At 40.3% G+C, this 14,828-nt stretch overlaps 1 protein-coding gene across 4 annotated transcripts in view; it reads left to right on the forward strand.

The window, feature by feature from the left end:
* RAF1 (Raf-1 proto-oncogene, serine/threonine kinase) overlaps positions 1–14,828 on the forward strand; it is a gene marked incomplete at its 5' end in the record, with an annotated part of 59,625 nt that overhangs the window by 22,909 nt on the left and 21,888 nt on the right. For 2 of the 4 annotated variants that reach the window (XM_080914635.1, XM_080914636.1), the window contains one exon: positions 13,940–14,172. In XM_080914635.1, the coding sequence (XP_080770761.1) occupies positions 13,966–14,172 (207 nt within the window). Of the gene's footprint in view, positions 1–13,939; positions 14,173–14,828 lie in introns of those variants that run through there. The other 2 variants (XM_080914637.1, XM_080914638.1) reach the window with 1 other exon arrangement.

Consider the following 14,828-nt stretch of genomic DNA (forward strand, 5'->3'; position numbering starts at 1 on the left):
TCTCAAAGAGACCCTTCTGTCTCTGCCTTCTGAGTGTTGTTATTGAAGATGTGGTCCAACATAGACAGTTCCATCACAGCCAGCTTGCAACAGTTCTTGTGCCAGTTCTTCTTGCTCTATATGGGATCCAGAGAGAATTCGGGTTATTAGGCTTAGTGGCATGTGCTTTTATTCAGCTGTGTTGCCAGCCTCCCTTTATTCTTTAGACAGGTCTCTCATTGAATTGGAACTTGCAAGGTTAGATTGGCTATTCTGGGTTTTTTGTTATTCCAACCAACAGGCCTACCCAGCTACAACACCTATGAACCACAACAATGACCAGCATGGCATCAGATGCCCTGAAATTGTAGTTACCAGTTTAGAGCTGGGTTAAAGGTGCATTCATAAAGCACGTGGGTGCTATGAATAAAACTCAGATCCTTGTACAATGTGACAGAATCCCCAGACTTTAATCTTTGCTTAGCTGATTAAAACACATATCCTGTCTTGTAGAGTGAGATCTTGCCTGATTTTAGATCATAGTTAAAAAGCCCATTACTTACTGGGAGTGGTAGTTTGAATGGCTCCCATAGGCTTATATATTATTGTTTGGTTCCTAGTTGGACTATGAACTAGGTGGACTGTTAAGAAGGATTAGCTGGGCAGTTGTGGCACTTGCCTTTAATTCCAGTACCCGGGAAGCAGAGGCGGGCAATGTCTGTCTACAGAGCTAGTTCTAGGACAGCCAGGGATACACAAAGAAACCCTGTCTTTAAAAACAAAAAACAAAAGCCCAAATAGCAGCAGTAACATCAAAAATTCCCAGAAGGATTAAGAGGTGTACGCTTGTTGGAGGAGGTATGTCATTGGGGTGGGCTTTTAGGGTTTAAAGCAGGATACCAGGCTTATTCTTTCAGTACTGCCTGTGGATCAGGATGTAACTAAAGTTCTTAGCCACTGCTCCAGAGCCATGCCTGTCTACCTGCCACCATTCTTCTACCATGATGATTATCAGCTAACTCTTTGAAGCTGAAAACAAGTCCCCAATTAAGTGCTCTCTTTTATAAGTAGCCTTGGTCATGATGTCTCATCACAGAAATAAAACAATAACTAAAACACCGGGTCTTAGCTGTAATGCCACTTGTAGGTGGCACATACTTGTAATCTCAGCACTTGAAAGTCTGAGACTGAATGATTGCTCAAAGGTCAGGGCTAGTCTGGACTACGTTGAGTTCAAGACCAGGCAAGGCTACATAGACTCTTTCTCAAACAAAACAAAAACCCTAAAACTAAAATCACAACCTAAAACAAACCGAAATGAAAGTTACTCATAATCCTCTGCATTGAAATATATGCGTGCATGAACGTACCACCATGGAACTTATTATTTTGTCCAATTGCATTAACCAAAATAATAAAGCCAATTAAGATCCCTAAACTAAATGTAATTCTGTCTTACTGCAGTGTTAACAATGGCTTCTGTTTGCAGTTTGTTTGATAAACTAGACTTGAGTTAATTGGCAGTCAACAGTAACTCTGCTGGTTATGTAGTTTCTTCATAGTTAGGGTTCCAGGTCTGAGCATGACTTCATAGCACATATGGCACGTCAATAAATAGTGGCACTGATGATTGCTGAACTGCCCAGCTGGCCACATTTGTTATTCAGGAAATAGATCTTGGAGGCCTGTAATAAGTTTAACACTTAAATACAGAGTGTAGATGGGTGACATAAAAAGATACAGGGAGCCGGAGTGATGGCTCAAGAGTTTAGAGAACTTGTTACACTTGCAGAGGACCTGGGTTCATTTCCCAGCATCCACATCACAGCTCTAAACTGCTTGTAACTACAATTTCAGGGCATCTGATGCCATGCTGGTCATTGTTGTGGTTCATAGGTGTTGTAGCTGGGTAGGCCTGTTGGTTGTTTCCCACCTTTGAAAGCTTGCAAGGTGCCTTCTGGTATCATGCCTCAGATAGGAAGCATTTAGGTCAGTTTCAGCTCAGGGGTCTTTGGGCCCTGTATCATAGATGGTGTCTTCAGCAGTAACTTAATTTTCACCCCTGGGGTGGGGGATATGTAACCAAGGGCAGTAGCTTCTAATATTTTGGGAGTTATTGGACAGCTTTGAACAACAACTTAAAAGATGGCTTCTCATGCCTGCCTTGGAGGTTTTGGTTGATGATCTTTGACTCTTGGAGGTAGTAGCATTGTCAGTCCAGATGTTAAATTTTCATTTAACCCCCCCCCCCACACTTTTTTTTATAGCTTTTAGGGGGTAGTAATATGACCTTTGCAGGCATTTTAACTGTTATTTTACTCTTCTCCCTTCTTCTGTATTCATCTCTGCCTTCCTAATTTGAGTCTCTCTCTTCCCATTTCTCTGATCAAATCACTGTACTGTACCATTCCCTTCTCTATTGCTTTCCCAATTCTGGAACTTTCTATCTTCATGGTTCTCAGTAACAGTTGCCTTTTAGGAAGCAGTTCAGCAAGAAAACAGTGTTGAATTATTGTTGTGTGTGTGTGTGTGTGTGTGTGTGTGTGTGTGTGTGTGTGTAGTCTTATTGTGTACAGTTGTCTTCTGAGTCCAGGAGAGGGCATAAGATCTCCTGGAACTAGTAGTGAGCTGAACTAGTAGTTGTGAGCTGTCTGGCAAAGGCTGGAACTGACCTTGTTCTTCTGGAGGAGAAGTAGCCATTGTTCTAGCTTTCACTTAGTGAATTGTAAAATGTTTTTATCACCCTCAAAATAAAACTGGTATTAGGGAACCACTAATCTGCCTTTTACTTGTTCTTTGTTTCTGTTTCCCCTTTTCTTACAGTTCCCTTTCTTTCCCTTTTCTTTATCTTGCTATATCTAGCTGGCTTCACACTTAGGGCTTCCAGGTAGACTTCTTTCCTTAGCTTTCTGAGAAGCAGGGACTATGGGCACATTATCATACTATTTATATGAATTTGCCAATTTGGAGCCTTTTGTATGAATAGAGTCAGTATTTGGACTTTGGCTTAGTCCAGTGTCTAACGTTTTTGTGTTTTCACATGTGCAGTGCTGTCTTTCTCACTGTGCTATGGACATGCTTTGTCCCAACCAAAACTCATGCTGAAATGTAACTACTGATTAGGGGTCTTCTTTTGCTTGTCTGAGTTTGTTACCATGGGAGTAACTTTTAAAAATTACTTTTCTTATTTATACGTGTGTTTTGCCTCTCTCTCTCCCTCTCTCTCTGTCTCTCTCTCTCTCTCTCTCTCTCTCTCTCTCTCTCTCTCTCTCTCTCTCTCTCTGTGTGTGTGTGTGTGTGTGTGTCTATGCACCATGTACATGCCTGGTACCCACAGAAGCCAGAAGAAGGCATCAGATCAGGTCCCCTAGAACTAGAGATACAGATGGTTGTTTGCTGCCATTTGGGTGCTAAGAACTGAACCCAGGTCCTCTAGAAGAGCAGCCTGAAGGTTGAGCCCTCTCTTCAGCCCCTCAAGAGTGACTGTTTTAAAACATGAAGGTTCTGTGCTTTGTCTCTTTGACATAAACTGCTTCCCTTCTGCCTTTGGCTATAAGCTAAAGCAAAGGCCCTAAGCAGAAGCCAAGCAGACACTGTGACATACTGTTGGCTTTCTAGCCTCCAGACCATGAGCCAAAATAAGCTTCTTTACAAATTATGTATCATGTTCTGTTGTAATGACACTCTTGTCCTTGGTTTCCCAGTATTTTCTTATTATTTAAGAACATACTTGTGTTAGGTATGGACAATATTAGCTGAACAGTTAGAAATGAACAATTCTTGAGTTTTAAATTGTGTGCCATTTGGGGTAGCATGATGAAATCTCACATCATCTTTTCTGTTCTGCCTGGGACACAAGTCATCTCCTGGTTCAGCATACTTGTGCTCTATATGCTTCCCTCCAGTCATAGAGTTGCTGTCTTGTTACCAGATCCTCCCTGTGGAATTGCAGACTGGTACTCACACTACCCTTATTTTACTTGATAATGGCTCATTTTTCATTTTGCAAGAGAATAAGCTCAAGAGAAGCAATATGGAACCTAAGAAAAGAAGTGTGCAAGTTGTTGACTTTTATACTGTGAAGGAGTTGTGCTTCACAGTTGTGGCCATCCTGCATGACAAGCTGGACATTGGAGTTGACTAGAGCTTATTAACTACTAGCTGTGGGTCCTGGCATTACTGAGGTCTTGAAATATACACCCACAGGGGAAGGGGCTTCTCTACTAGTATTTAGTTCCTTCTTTTATTTCTTTTTAAAAAATACTTTTTATTTAACCTTTGGTATTATTATGCGTGTATATATTTTGACCCTACCCTCCAATTCCTCATTACTTCTTATAATCAAGTACTACCAGATTGTTGCTTAGATAATGTTTCTTTGTCACTTAATGGACTTTGGGTCCCGTCCCCCCCCTTTGGTTATTTGGAATAATGCTGATATGGAATCTGATGTTTTAAGGTTATTAAAACCACTTGGGCTGTAGCCATGGCTCAGCACTTCAGAAGGCTGGTTGTTCTTGCAGAGAGAGCATCTGAGTTCAGTTCCCAGCACCCATAGTAGTTGGCTCACAACCACTTGTAACTCCAGCTTCAGGGCACAGACCGCCTCTGGCCTTCACAGACACCTGCACTCACACACATGTATCCTGCCCTCCATACACAAGATACAAATGATAGTTTTTTTTTTAATTAATTGGAAGTCCTCTAATTTTAGTTGATTAAAAAATTGTTCTGGACAGGCTTTTGGAAAGTAAAAGGATAATTTTATCAGGTTTTTTGTTGTACATTGAAAGTTGGATTTTTAAAAAATTGATGTCTTGAGATTTCTTGATACTTCCTTCTGGGAGTTACCCATCTTTGTTGACACAGTGAAGAAGCCACTAAGGTACTGAAGATGTGTAGCTCTCCCAGGAATTTCAGATTTAGTACCTGTAACTTTAGTAATGTTCTACTTTTAATGATCAGCATGCTTTTTAAAAATGACATAATAGACTCAGTTAACTGTAATGAGAGAAATTATGGCAAAATATATGTACAATAAAGTTTTCTGTGTATAGTGGTGCATATCCTTAATCCCAGCACTTGGCAGGCAGAGGCAGGTATCCGGCCTGGTCTTCTACATTGCAAGTTCTAGACAAGCCAGGGTTACATAGTGAGAACTTGTCTTTATTTAAAAAAAAAAAAAAAAAAAAAAAAAAGGTTAGGGCTGTAGAGAGGGCCCAGCAGTTAAGAACCCAGAACCCTGGCTGTTCTTCTACAGGATCGGGGTTTGGTTCTTAGCACTCATACTGGGTGACTTACAGCCTGTAACTCCAGTTTCAGGAGATCTGATGTCCTCTTCTGGCTTCTACAGGCACCAGGCATGCACTTGATGTAGACATACATTCAGACAGAACACCCATATATATATAAATTATATTTTATTTAAATTAAATTTTATTTAAATAAAATTAAAGATAAATGAAATAAAAACTTTTTAAAAGTTAATCACTTTTAAAGATTTATTATTTTATGAGCATGTGTATGTATTTCTGTGCACCACATGAATACACATGCTCTCAGGCCAGAAAAGAATTTTGAGTCCCTCTGGAGTTACAGGTAGGTTCCAGGTTAACTTGTGTTAAACTGAAAGTTCCAGTCTAGTCTATAGTCTGGATACTGAGTCAAAACAACAACAAAAAAACCCAAACCAAAAGTGAAATTGATTTTTGGTTTCTCTGCGTAATTTGTGTTTTCATCTGAATTTTAGAATCAGCTTGCCATTTTCTAAAAAAAAAAAAAAAATCTATGCTACGGTGTGCTCTGGTTATTTGATTTTTTATTTTTAAAATTTTTGTCACACAAGCTGGAGTAATCTGAGAAGAGGGGGCCATAGTTGAAAAATGCCTCCATCTGTATCCTAGCCTGTGGAGCATTTTCTTAATTAGTGATTGGTTATGGGAAAGCCCAGTCCACTGTGGGTGGTCCTGGGGGTGTAAGAAAGCAAGCCAGGAGGAGCAAGACAGCAAATAGCACTCTTTTTATGGTCTCAGCTTTTTGTTCCTGCCTCCAGGTTTCTGCCTCAAGTTCTTACCGTGACTTCTCTGGATGATAGAATATAAGCTGTAAATGAAGTAAACCCTTTCTCCCAAAGTTGTTTTTGGTCATGATATTTTATTACAGAATTGAAACCATAAATGAGTGTAATAAGGATTAGTTGGAACTCCTAGGTGAATGTGGAGATTATTGCCTCTTTAACAGTAATCTGTGTATTGATGATACAAATGGTCCAACATGCTCGTGAGTTTGTCTGTTTTCAGTTTTAAAAACCTCATGCCAAGTGTCTCCATTTCAGATGAAGTTTCAGGTTGGATCTTTGCTGTAATTTGTCAAGATTGGGGCTAGAGTGTGAGGGAGATGACTGTTAAATGAGCATTAAAGAGGAGTGTAGGTTGTGCATCTCACTTTACTGAAAGAGAGCTTTGTAGACTGCCTGTGTGTGAGCAGTCAGCTGTGGTGGTACACTTGTGTGATCCCTGAATTCAGGAGGTGAAGGCTAGAGAAGCTCCAGTTTTAGGCTAGGCTGGGCTGTACAATGAGGACCCCTGTCTGGAAAAGAAAGGGCAGGAAAAGCCACACAACTTATGAAATGACCCTTGACGTCTGCTTTGAGGCAGGAGAGATGACAGAGGACAGGCACTGCTAGGTGCTTTGTTTAGCAAGAGACAGCTGGAGGTGCAGGAGAGTGGAAGTGAACAGACAGGCTTTAGATCTGGTCTAGAATTTTATGGTGATTAGGCTTGTTTAAAAACCGTGGGTGGGGCTGGAGTTGTGGCTTGGATGTTAAGAGGTTAAGAGATCTGGCTAGTCTTTCAGAGAACTGGGGTGTGGTCTGAGTCCTCACTTGGCAGCTCACTATTCAGTTATCTATAACTCTAGTTCCAGGGGCTCCAGTGCCACATTTTAGCCTCCCCGGGCTCTAGGAACTGTTAAGTACAAGACCATTTTATGTAAAGGACACCATTTCCACTAGCATAGTGTTCCATTAACTTTGCCTTTGCCTTTCTCATCTAACAGCAGTGAGCTGTACTTAAAATGTACTGCACTGCACCCAACAACAGGTTTTATGTATTCCTTCATTTTGTGTGAGTTTGTGTATGTATGCTTGTGTGTGTTCGCGAGAGTGCACGCGCGCGCGTGTGCGCGCGCGCGCGTGTGTGTATGTATGTGTGTGTGTGTGTGTGTGTGTGTGTGTGCGTGTGTGGCTGGTGCACGTGCAGCCAGCCATGAGGCACATGTGGAGATCAGAGGATAGCTTGGTGCTTGTTCTTATCATTAACCATGTGAGTCGAGGTGATCAAACTCCCAACAGGCTTGATGTCAAGCCTTTTACCCACTGAGCATCTTTCTGGCCCTCACTATTCTTTACATTTTTATTTATTTATAATTATTGTGTGTTTATGATATGTAATTGCTTATGTGCTTGCTATGGCTTAAATGTGGAGGTCAGAGGACAACTTGTAACAGTCATGTGTCACTTTCCACTATGGGTTCTGGATATTGAACTCAGGCTTGAATGACAAGTGCTTTTACCCACAGAGCCACTTCATTGGCCCTGGTTCACTATTTATATTTATATTTATTTATTATTTTACCTCAAATCAAGGACAGCAATGTTATAAGTACTTGTAAGAATGTGGAAATTGAGTGGCCTGCTAGCAGAGTTGCATATAATACTACACTTTCTGTACTGTTTTGGTAAAAGAAAGTCAGCAGTGTTACTTTAGTTAGCTATCTGGTTTCTCCAGGGCTTTGAGCTGGAAAGAAATTAGGAAGTATTAAAGAACTGCAAACCAAGTCCTAGCACCAGCTGAGGCTTTCTCCCCTCAAACCCCTGTTAGGATCATTGATTGTAATTAGTGCCATGCCCCATATTCCTTAAAGTCACCCAGGAGGGATGTGTGTCCTATGTTTTGTGAAGTGCTGCCCTGTTGGATTATGTCACTCATGTTCAGCCACCAGGGAGTTCTCAGAACCCAGCACAGGCATTACTGCTTCCTCCACGGGGAAGGTAATAAGCTTAAGGGGCTAAGTTCCCAGATAACAAACGTATGGAAGATTCTAGAAGGCTGAATTAGAACTTCTTTAATTGTGGAGAGTTAGAATGTCCTGAGTGAATTATCTTGGGCTATCTTTAGCCCTCTTAATAATCATTCATTGTCCAAGCATATATTTGACCAAACAGTTTGATTGCTATCAAGCAAAGCCTCTGAACTGTCCTCTGAACAGACCTTTAGGTTCTACCCATCCCCAGACAAAATGTGGCTTGAGTGAGTCTGGAGCCTGGAGAAGAGCTCCCCACTTCCCTTGCTTCCCCTGACTGTGTCCCTGTCAGTGAACTCAGTGCATGCTTTAATATATGACTTCTTTCCCCTCCAGTCACTTCTATGGCAAGGCCACCTAAGTCCTATTTGAGGCCACATAAGTCCTTGTTCCTGAACTGCTGCCTCGTTTTTTTGTTTTTGTTTTTGGTTTTTTTTTTTTTTTTTTTTTTTTTTTGGCCCATTCCTTTTGAGGTGAGCTGTGTTGTGTCAGCGGGACCATAGGTGCATGGAAACTTAAAATGTGGGTTATGTGCTGTTTTCTCTTTTTCCTTAGAAGACAAGGGGAAAAAAAAAACTTTTGTGTATGTAAACATTACTAGTGTTAATTTGATGTTTCTAGACTTAGGTCATTAGGGGTTCCTATGTCTGGCACATGTATGTCTTCCAGGAATTCCCTAATTCCCGCTCCTGTCCTGCTTGGAATTTCCTTTGCTTCTTTCCTATATTCAGTGTCCTATTGCTTTCTGTGTCTTAAGTTATTTTCTCTATTGATTTATGTGAATAATGAGGCCCTTCAGAAAGGGACCACGGAAAGTAAAGCTCATGAATCATGAATTTTAGAAAAAGCTCTCTCTTTTATCCTTCTTTATAGTTTTTTTTATTGTATCTGACATTTCTTCCAATGTTGAGATTCAAAGCCATTCTTATTCCTGATCCTTTGGCTAAAACTTCTGGTGTCTTGTTTACTTGTTATTATAAAAAAATGTGATGCATTCTATGTATTCTTAATCTGATATAGTTCAGGTCCCCATCCATGTGGTTTGGTCTCTGTCCTTCTTCATATTGGAAGTTTTCTGCTTATCTGTTAACAGGACAAGATTAAGAACTGACTATGGTTTTAGAGCACAGGTGAACTTTACTGAGCTTTGTGGTATGATGGGAAAGCTCAGCATGTTCTTTGAGTCTGGTTGCTGAGCTGGGGAGGAAGCTGCCAGTTTTTGCAGTCAGATGTTGAATTAGTTTAGGCTCAAGTGTTGGGCCTGTTAAAATAGCAGTCTGTCCAGGCTAGTCTATAATCAGAACTCTATGTACATCCTCTGATGGCCTGAGTTTTGTTTTGTTTTGAGTCAGGGTCTTGCTATGTACATCAGTCTGGTCTTGAACTCTTCCTCTTCCTGCTTTGTGTCTGGAGTGCTGGGCATATACAGACCTGTACTACCACTTGGCATGGTGTGGTCTGTCTGTCTGTCTGCTGTCTCTGTTTCTCTTTCTTTGCTTAGCCATCTCTCCAGTTCTGTTTTCCAAAGGCATATATAAACATAAGCAATCTAAAAATTTTTATTTAATACTAGAAAGCAGACCTAATAATGAGATTTTTAGGCATGTTACAGGGCTGCGGATGTGGCTTGGTAGTAGAGTGCTTTCCAATCTAGAGTGTGCTGTGTGGGTGGAAGGAAAGACAAGAAAAGTTACACCCACTAGTGTTGGTTACTTTTATCAGTCCGTGTCTTTATCCACTATAAACTTGAGAAGTGTTTGTTACTTCTGAGAAAGATACTTTCTGTATCTACCCCCACTCTCCAGAGGGGATGACAAGAGTAGATGTCTATTGAATAGTCAGTTAAACATACGGAAATGCCGGGCTGGAGAGATGGCTCAGTGGTTAGAGCGATGACTGCTCTTCCAGAGGTCCTGAGTTCAAATCCCAGCAACCACATGGTGGCTCACAGCCATCTGTAATGAGATCTGATGCCCTCTTCTGGTGTGTCTGAGGACAACTACAGTGTACCTACATATAATAAATAAATAAATACATCTAAAAAAAAAAAACCATACGGAAATGCCTTCCTTAACATAGAAGTCATCCAAAATCTAATTTTAAAATGTAGAAAAAGACAGTACAATTTTTCATTCACCCAGTTTTTAGTGAGAGTTGTATATGAGATTATTCTTTTTCTACATCTCATTTGTCTGTTCTTTGTGTTTTTCCTACCCCCCCCCCCCTCAAGGCTTTTATCTTTCTGTTCCAAGCTCCTGTAAACCTGAACTACTTTGCCATCTGCTGATTTCTGTAGTGGCCTTGTTCAACCTGAACGTCATCATCTTTTAGGATATCTAACGCTAGGCTTCTGTCTTTGCTCTTTGTCTAAGGAAAAGTCATGATGTTCTTCAGAGTGTGAGAAGGTGCAGTCAAAACCTTTTGTTGGTTTTGCTTTGGTCAGAAGTCACAAAGAATTAAACTCCAGCAATGGCCGAAAAAGGGAAGAGCTGTAAATAATTTCATTAATCTAGTAATCCGTTCCTCAGATGTCAGCAGACTACTTGGTAGGATGGGGTCCTTTACAAGAGCAGCACTTACTCTTAATCTCTGAACCATCTCTTCAGCCCAATATTTCTGTGTTTTTTTTTTTTTTTAATGGAACCTGTTTTTGATTATACTTTTATGTTTTATAGCAGATTTCTTAATACATTTTAATATTTAATGTTATAGACTTAGAACCACTGCTATTTAGTTTTTCCTTTTTTCCCCTTCTGTTCCTCCCACACCTCTTCCTGCTCCTTTTTTCTTCTTCTTTCTTCTTCTGTTTCCTGGAACTCCTGTTGTAGACAAGGCTGGCCTATTTACAGATGTCTGCCTGCCTCTGCCTTCCTGTGCTGAGATTAAAGGGATTACCATGCTTGATTTGGGTTTTTTTAAAACTAACTTTGGCTGGTTTAAAATGATCATAGGAATTATAGTTATCATGATTGGCGAGTAGACTTCTTACACTTTAAAATTAAATCACAATGATAAATAAGATCATATAATAACTAATAACTGTGAAAAGAATGAAAATTTAGTGTACCATAGCAATGGAATGCCTGAAAACTCATAGAATTATACAAAGTTTTTGGGTTAGTTGCCTTTGTGTTGCAGGTACTGGTAATTAGTACAAGTACTAAGAATATACCAGTTAGCTCTGTTCACAGAGCTGACATCATAAACAATCCCTGTAGTAATAAATTTTGCACTGAGAATTAATCAGGTTTTTTTTTTTTTTTTTTTTGCTGGGGGAAAGAGAATAGACTGTTTTGGCTGGAGTGTCAGATAAGAACTCTTTAAAAGGCTGTTGTGGTGGAGACAGGTAGTGAAAAGGCCATCCTGACTGTTTCTGGGGTTTTCGTCCTTTTGGGTGAAGGGAATAAGCAATTCTGAGGTATGAATACTGGCATGTTCTGGTGGATTTGTTCGTTTACTTTTTAAGACAAGGTTTCACTATGTAGCCCAGGCTGTCCAGGAACTGGGTATTGAGATCAGAATGGCCTCACACAGAGATCCACCTGTTTCTGCCTTCCAAGTGTTGGGATTAAAAGTGTGCTCCACTGTTACCAGTATGACTGGCATGTTCTGAAAACAGTCTTAGAGGCCTGGTTAAGGAGTTTAGATTTTATTCTGAGTTTTCAGCAAGGGGGTGACATGATGAGCTGCTGTTTGGAGATTGCTTTTGGTGATTAAAAAAATCAGCCCCTAGCATGTCAGAATTTTAGTAGGTGGCACATTCTCATTCTCTCTCAGAAAGGTTGTACCAAGATTTTTTATAATACCACATAGTGATCTTGAGTAACTCTAAACCAGCTCTGCTTTTCTGACTTTGAATTAAGGTTACAAATGTCCCATTGTGTCTGCTGAGCCTCATTCCTGCAGCCCTGCACCCCTATACCACAGTCTGCATTTGTTCAGGTCTCTCATTTAGAGGTAATAGTGTTTGCATGGACTCTGCATATATCTCTGATTGTAAGTCCAGAGAATTCAGGATTGCTAATTCAGTGTAAATGTTGTGCAGACAGCCACACAGTGACAAGTCTGCATATGTGTACACACACACACACACACACACACACACACACACACACAATTTGATTTACAATTAGACGAGTCTATGGCTGTGGACCCACAGATATGGCACAGGAGTCTGCAGTTAATCCTCAATTTCTTTTTCTGGACTGAGAATTTAGCACATAGGTAGAAAGTTCTGGTTGAAAACGAGGTATAGGTTACTTTTTTTTTTTTTATCCCAGACTAAATGATTTATGTGTCAGGACTGTATGTAAGACAATAAGAACTGCGGAGTCAGAGCTGCTCAAGCGTGCATCTTAGCCTGGACACTCAGAAGTATGATGTAAGAACTTTCTCTGCTTTAGATGGGGTATCACTTTTATTTAGTATCTAACTGTATTTATTAAGGTGGATAGTAGGAGTAGGCATAGGTATATATGTAAATTTATGTATGTGCTATGTATGCATACATGCATATATGTATGTGTGCATGCATGCTCTGTATTCTGCCTTACAATAGAGGCTCCTGGTAAATTCTAGCTCTTGCTGGTTAGACAAAAGAATTGTCTGACACACAGAAGGCTTAAAGGGGGATTCTCTGTTAACCTCATAGTTTTCTAAAGGAGGAGGAGAACCATTTATTTTGCCTCTTTGCTGACATGCAAGTGCCTGGGCATTTTTAGTCCTTATGCCTGAGGCATGTTACATAGTTAAAGCATCAGATTAGGATGGGTTAAATGACTGATTTTTCGCTTTGGTTCTGTACCCAAACCGAACCCTGAATGTTACAATGGAAAATTCACGCACTGTTGCAGTAAATATTAAAAGAATGGCTTAACTTTATTGGCCCCTGTGGTCTCACTTCGTGGATGTTGTTCTAGTGTGGAGCCGAGCACAAGGACTCTGTCACACAAGCCACACTCTCCCTGTGGTTTCCTTCCTAGGTGGTTCACTCTGCCTGCCCTGTTGCTTCTGTCCTGGGTGAATAAGACAGCCCTGGCATGTTCTGTTCCTCCACTGCCCGGCTCAAACATGACTCCAAAGCCTGGTAGCTTATCAAGCAGGTTTATATATAAATTCTCAGTCCACAAACCTTCTACATAATAAGCTTACATCCAATGGACAAAGACAAACTGCCCTTCTATATGAGATAAAAAGACCTATAGAATCTCTTAAAAATATTCATATCTACCAATTAAGTCCACCTGGATCTATTTAGATTCTCCTTTTCCAGCTCTGTCTTGACTCTTCTAGAATCTCCTCTCCCCCCTTCTGTTTTCCTAGACCTTTCCTTCCCTATCTCTCTCCTGTCCAATCATGTATTGCCTTAACAAATCTTCAATGGACTTTGTAAATAAATATGGAATCTGGGAGTTTTGGGGCACTGAGGGTGAATAGAAGAAAGATTTAAAAGCTGAAGTTCTTACACAAATGAGAAAGTTCATGCATAAAGATAAAATATATATGGTATTTACAGTGCATCCTGGGAATTAAGTTTTCTGCTTTATTCTTGGGAGGCAGGACTCCCTACTCCCCAGTGCATAATAATCAGGGTTTAAAATATATTGCTTATGGACAGAGGTGATGACCCAGTTTATTCATACATTGTATTCAAAGAAAATAAATACATATGAAAAATATGGACTAGAAGCCAGGCGATCCTGGCTTATGCTCTAGGTTAGCTTTGATTTTTGGTCTCCTTTTCTCTCATTTTATGAAAATATAAATAAGACTGATTTGCTCTCAGATTACAAAAAGCCATATGCCACTGTTTTCACAACTTTATTGTGTTCTTGGATTAAGTACCTTTCTTCTAGAATTATAATTATTTGTCTTTCAGGTATAAGTATTGTTTAAATTGCATCAATGGAGCACATACAGGGAGCTTGGAAGACGATCAGCAATGGCTTTGGACTCAAAGATGCGGTGTTTGATGGCTCTAGCTGCATCTCTCCTACAATCGTTCAGCAGTTTGGATATCAGCGCCGGGCCTCAGATGATGGCAAGCTCACGGATTCTTCTAAGACAACCAATACTATCCGGGTTTTCTTGCCGAATAAGCAAAGGACTGTGGTATGTGAACCTAGAAGATGTAGTTCTCCTGCACTTGGAGACTGTGCTGTGCTGTCTAGTTTATAGATGGGAGAATCTCCTTGTCACTTGGGGTCTCTATTGGTTTTTTTTTTCCTCCCCCAAGTGCAGATTTATTTTTAAAAAGACCTATTTATCTCTCTGTCTTTATATAAGTGTTCTGTCTTCATGTATACCAGAAGAGGGCATCGGATCTCAGTACAGATGGGTGTGAGCCACCATGTGGGTGCTGGAAAGCAAAGTTAGGACCTCTGGAAGAACAGTCAGTGCTCTTAACTACTGAGCCATTTCTCTGGCCCCTCAGATCTATTTTATGAAATCACTGTTTTGCTCACACTCTCTACTGTGTTCTAACATTGTCCACAAAAGCTTTTTTTCTCCCCACATCCTTATTTTTGGGGAGGAGCAGAGGATATTTCTGATACATTTTAAAATTGTATTTATTAATTTTATGTGTGTTCATGTGTGTGTGGTGCTTGCATGCATATGCTACTGTAGTATGACAGAGGTCAGAGAACAACTTGTTTGAGACATTCTCCTCTTTCATTACCTGAGGATTGAACTCAGACTGTCAGGTTGGCAGCAGTTGCCTAGGTCTAGAGCCATCTTGCCATTTCTTAGCCATTTCTTTGAGAAGT

Source organism: Micromys minutus (assembly GCF_963924665.1).
Source record: "Micromys minutus genome assembly, chromosome: 3".
Taxonomy (NCBI): Eukaryota; Metazoa; Chordata; class Mammalia; order Rodentia; family Muridae; genus Micromys; species Micromys minutus.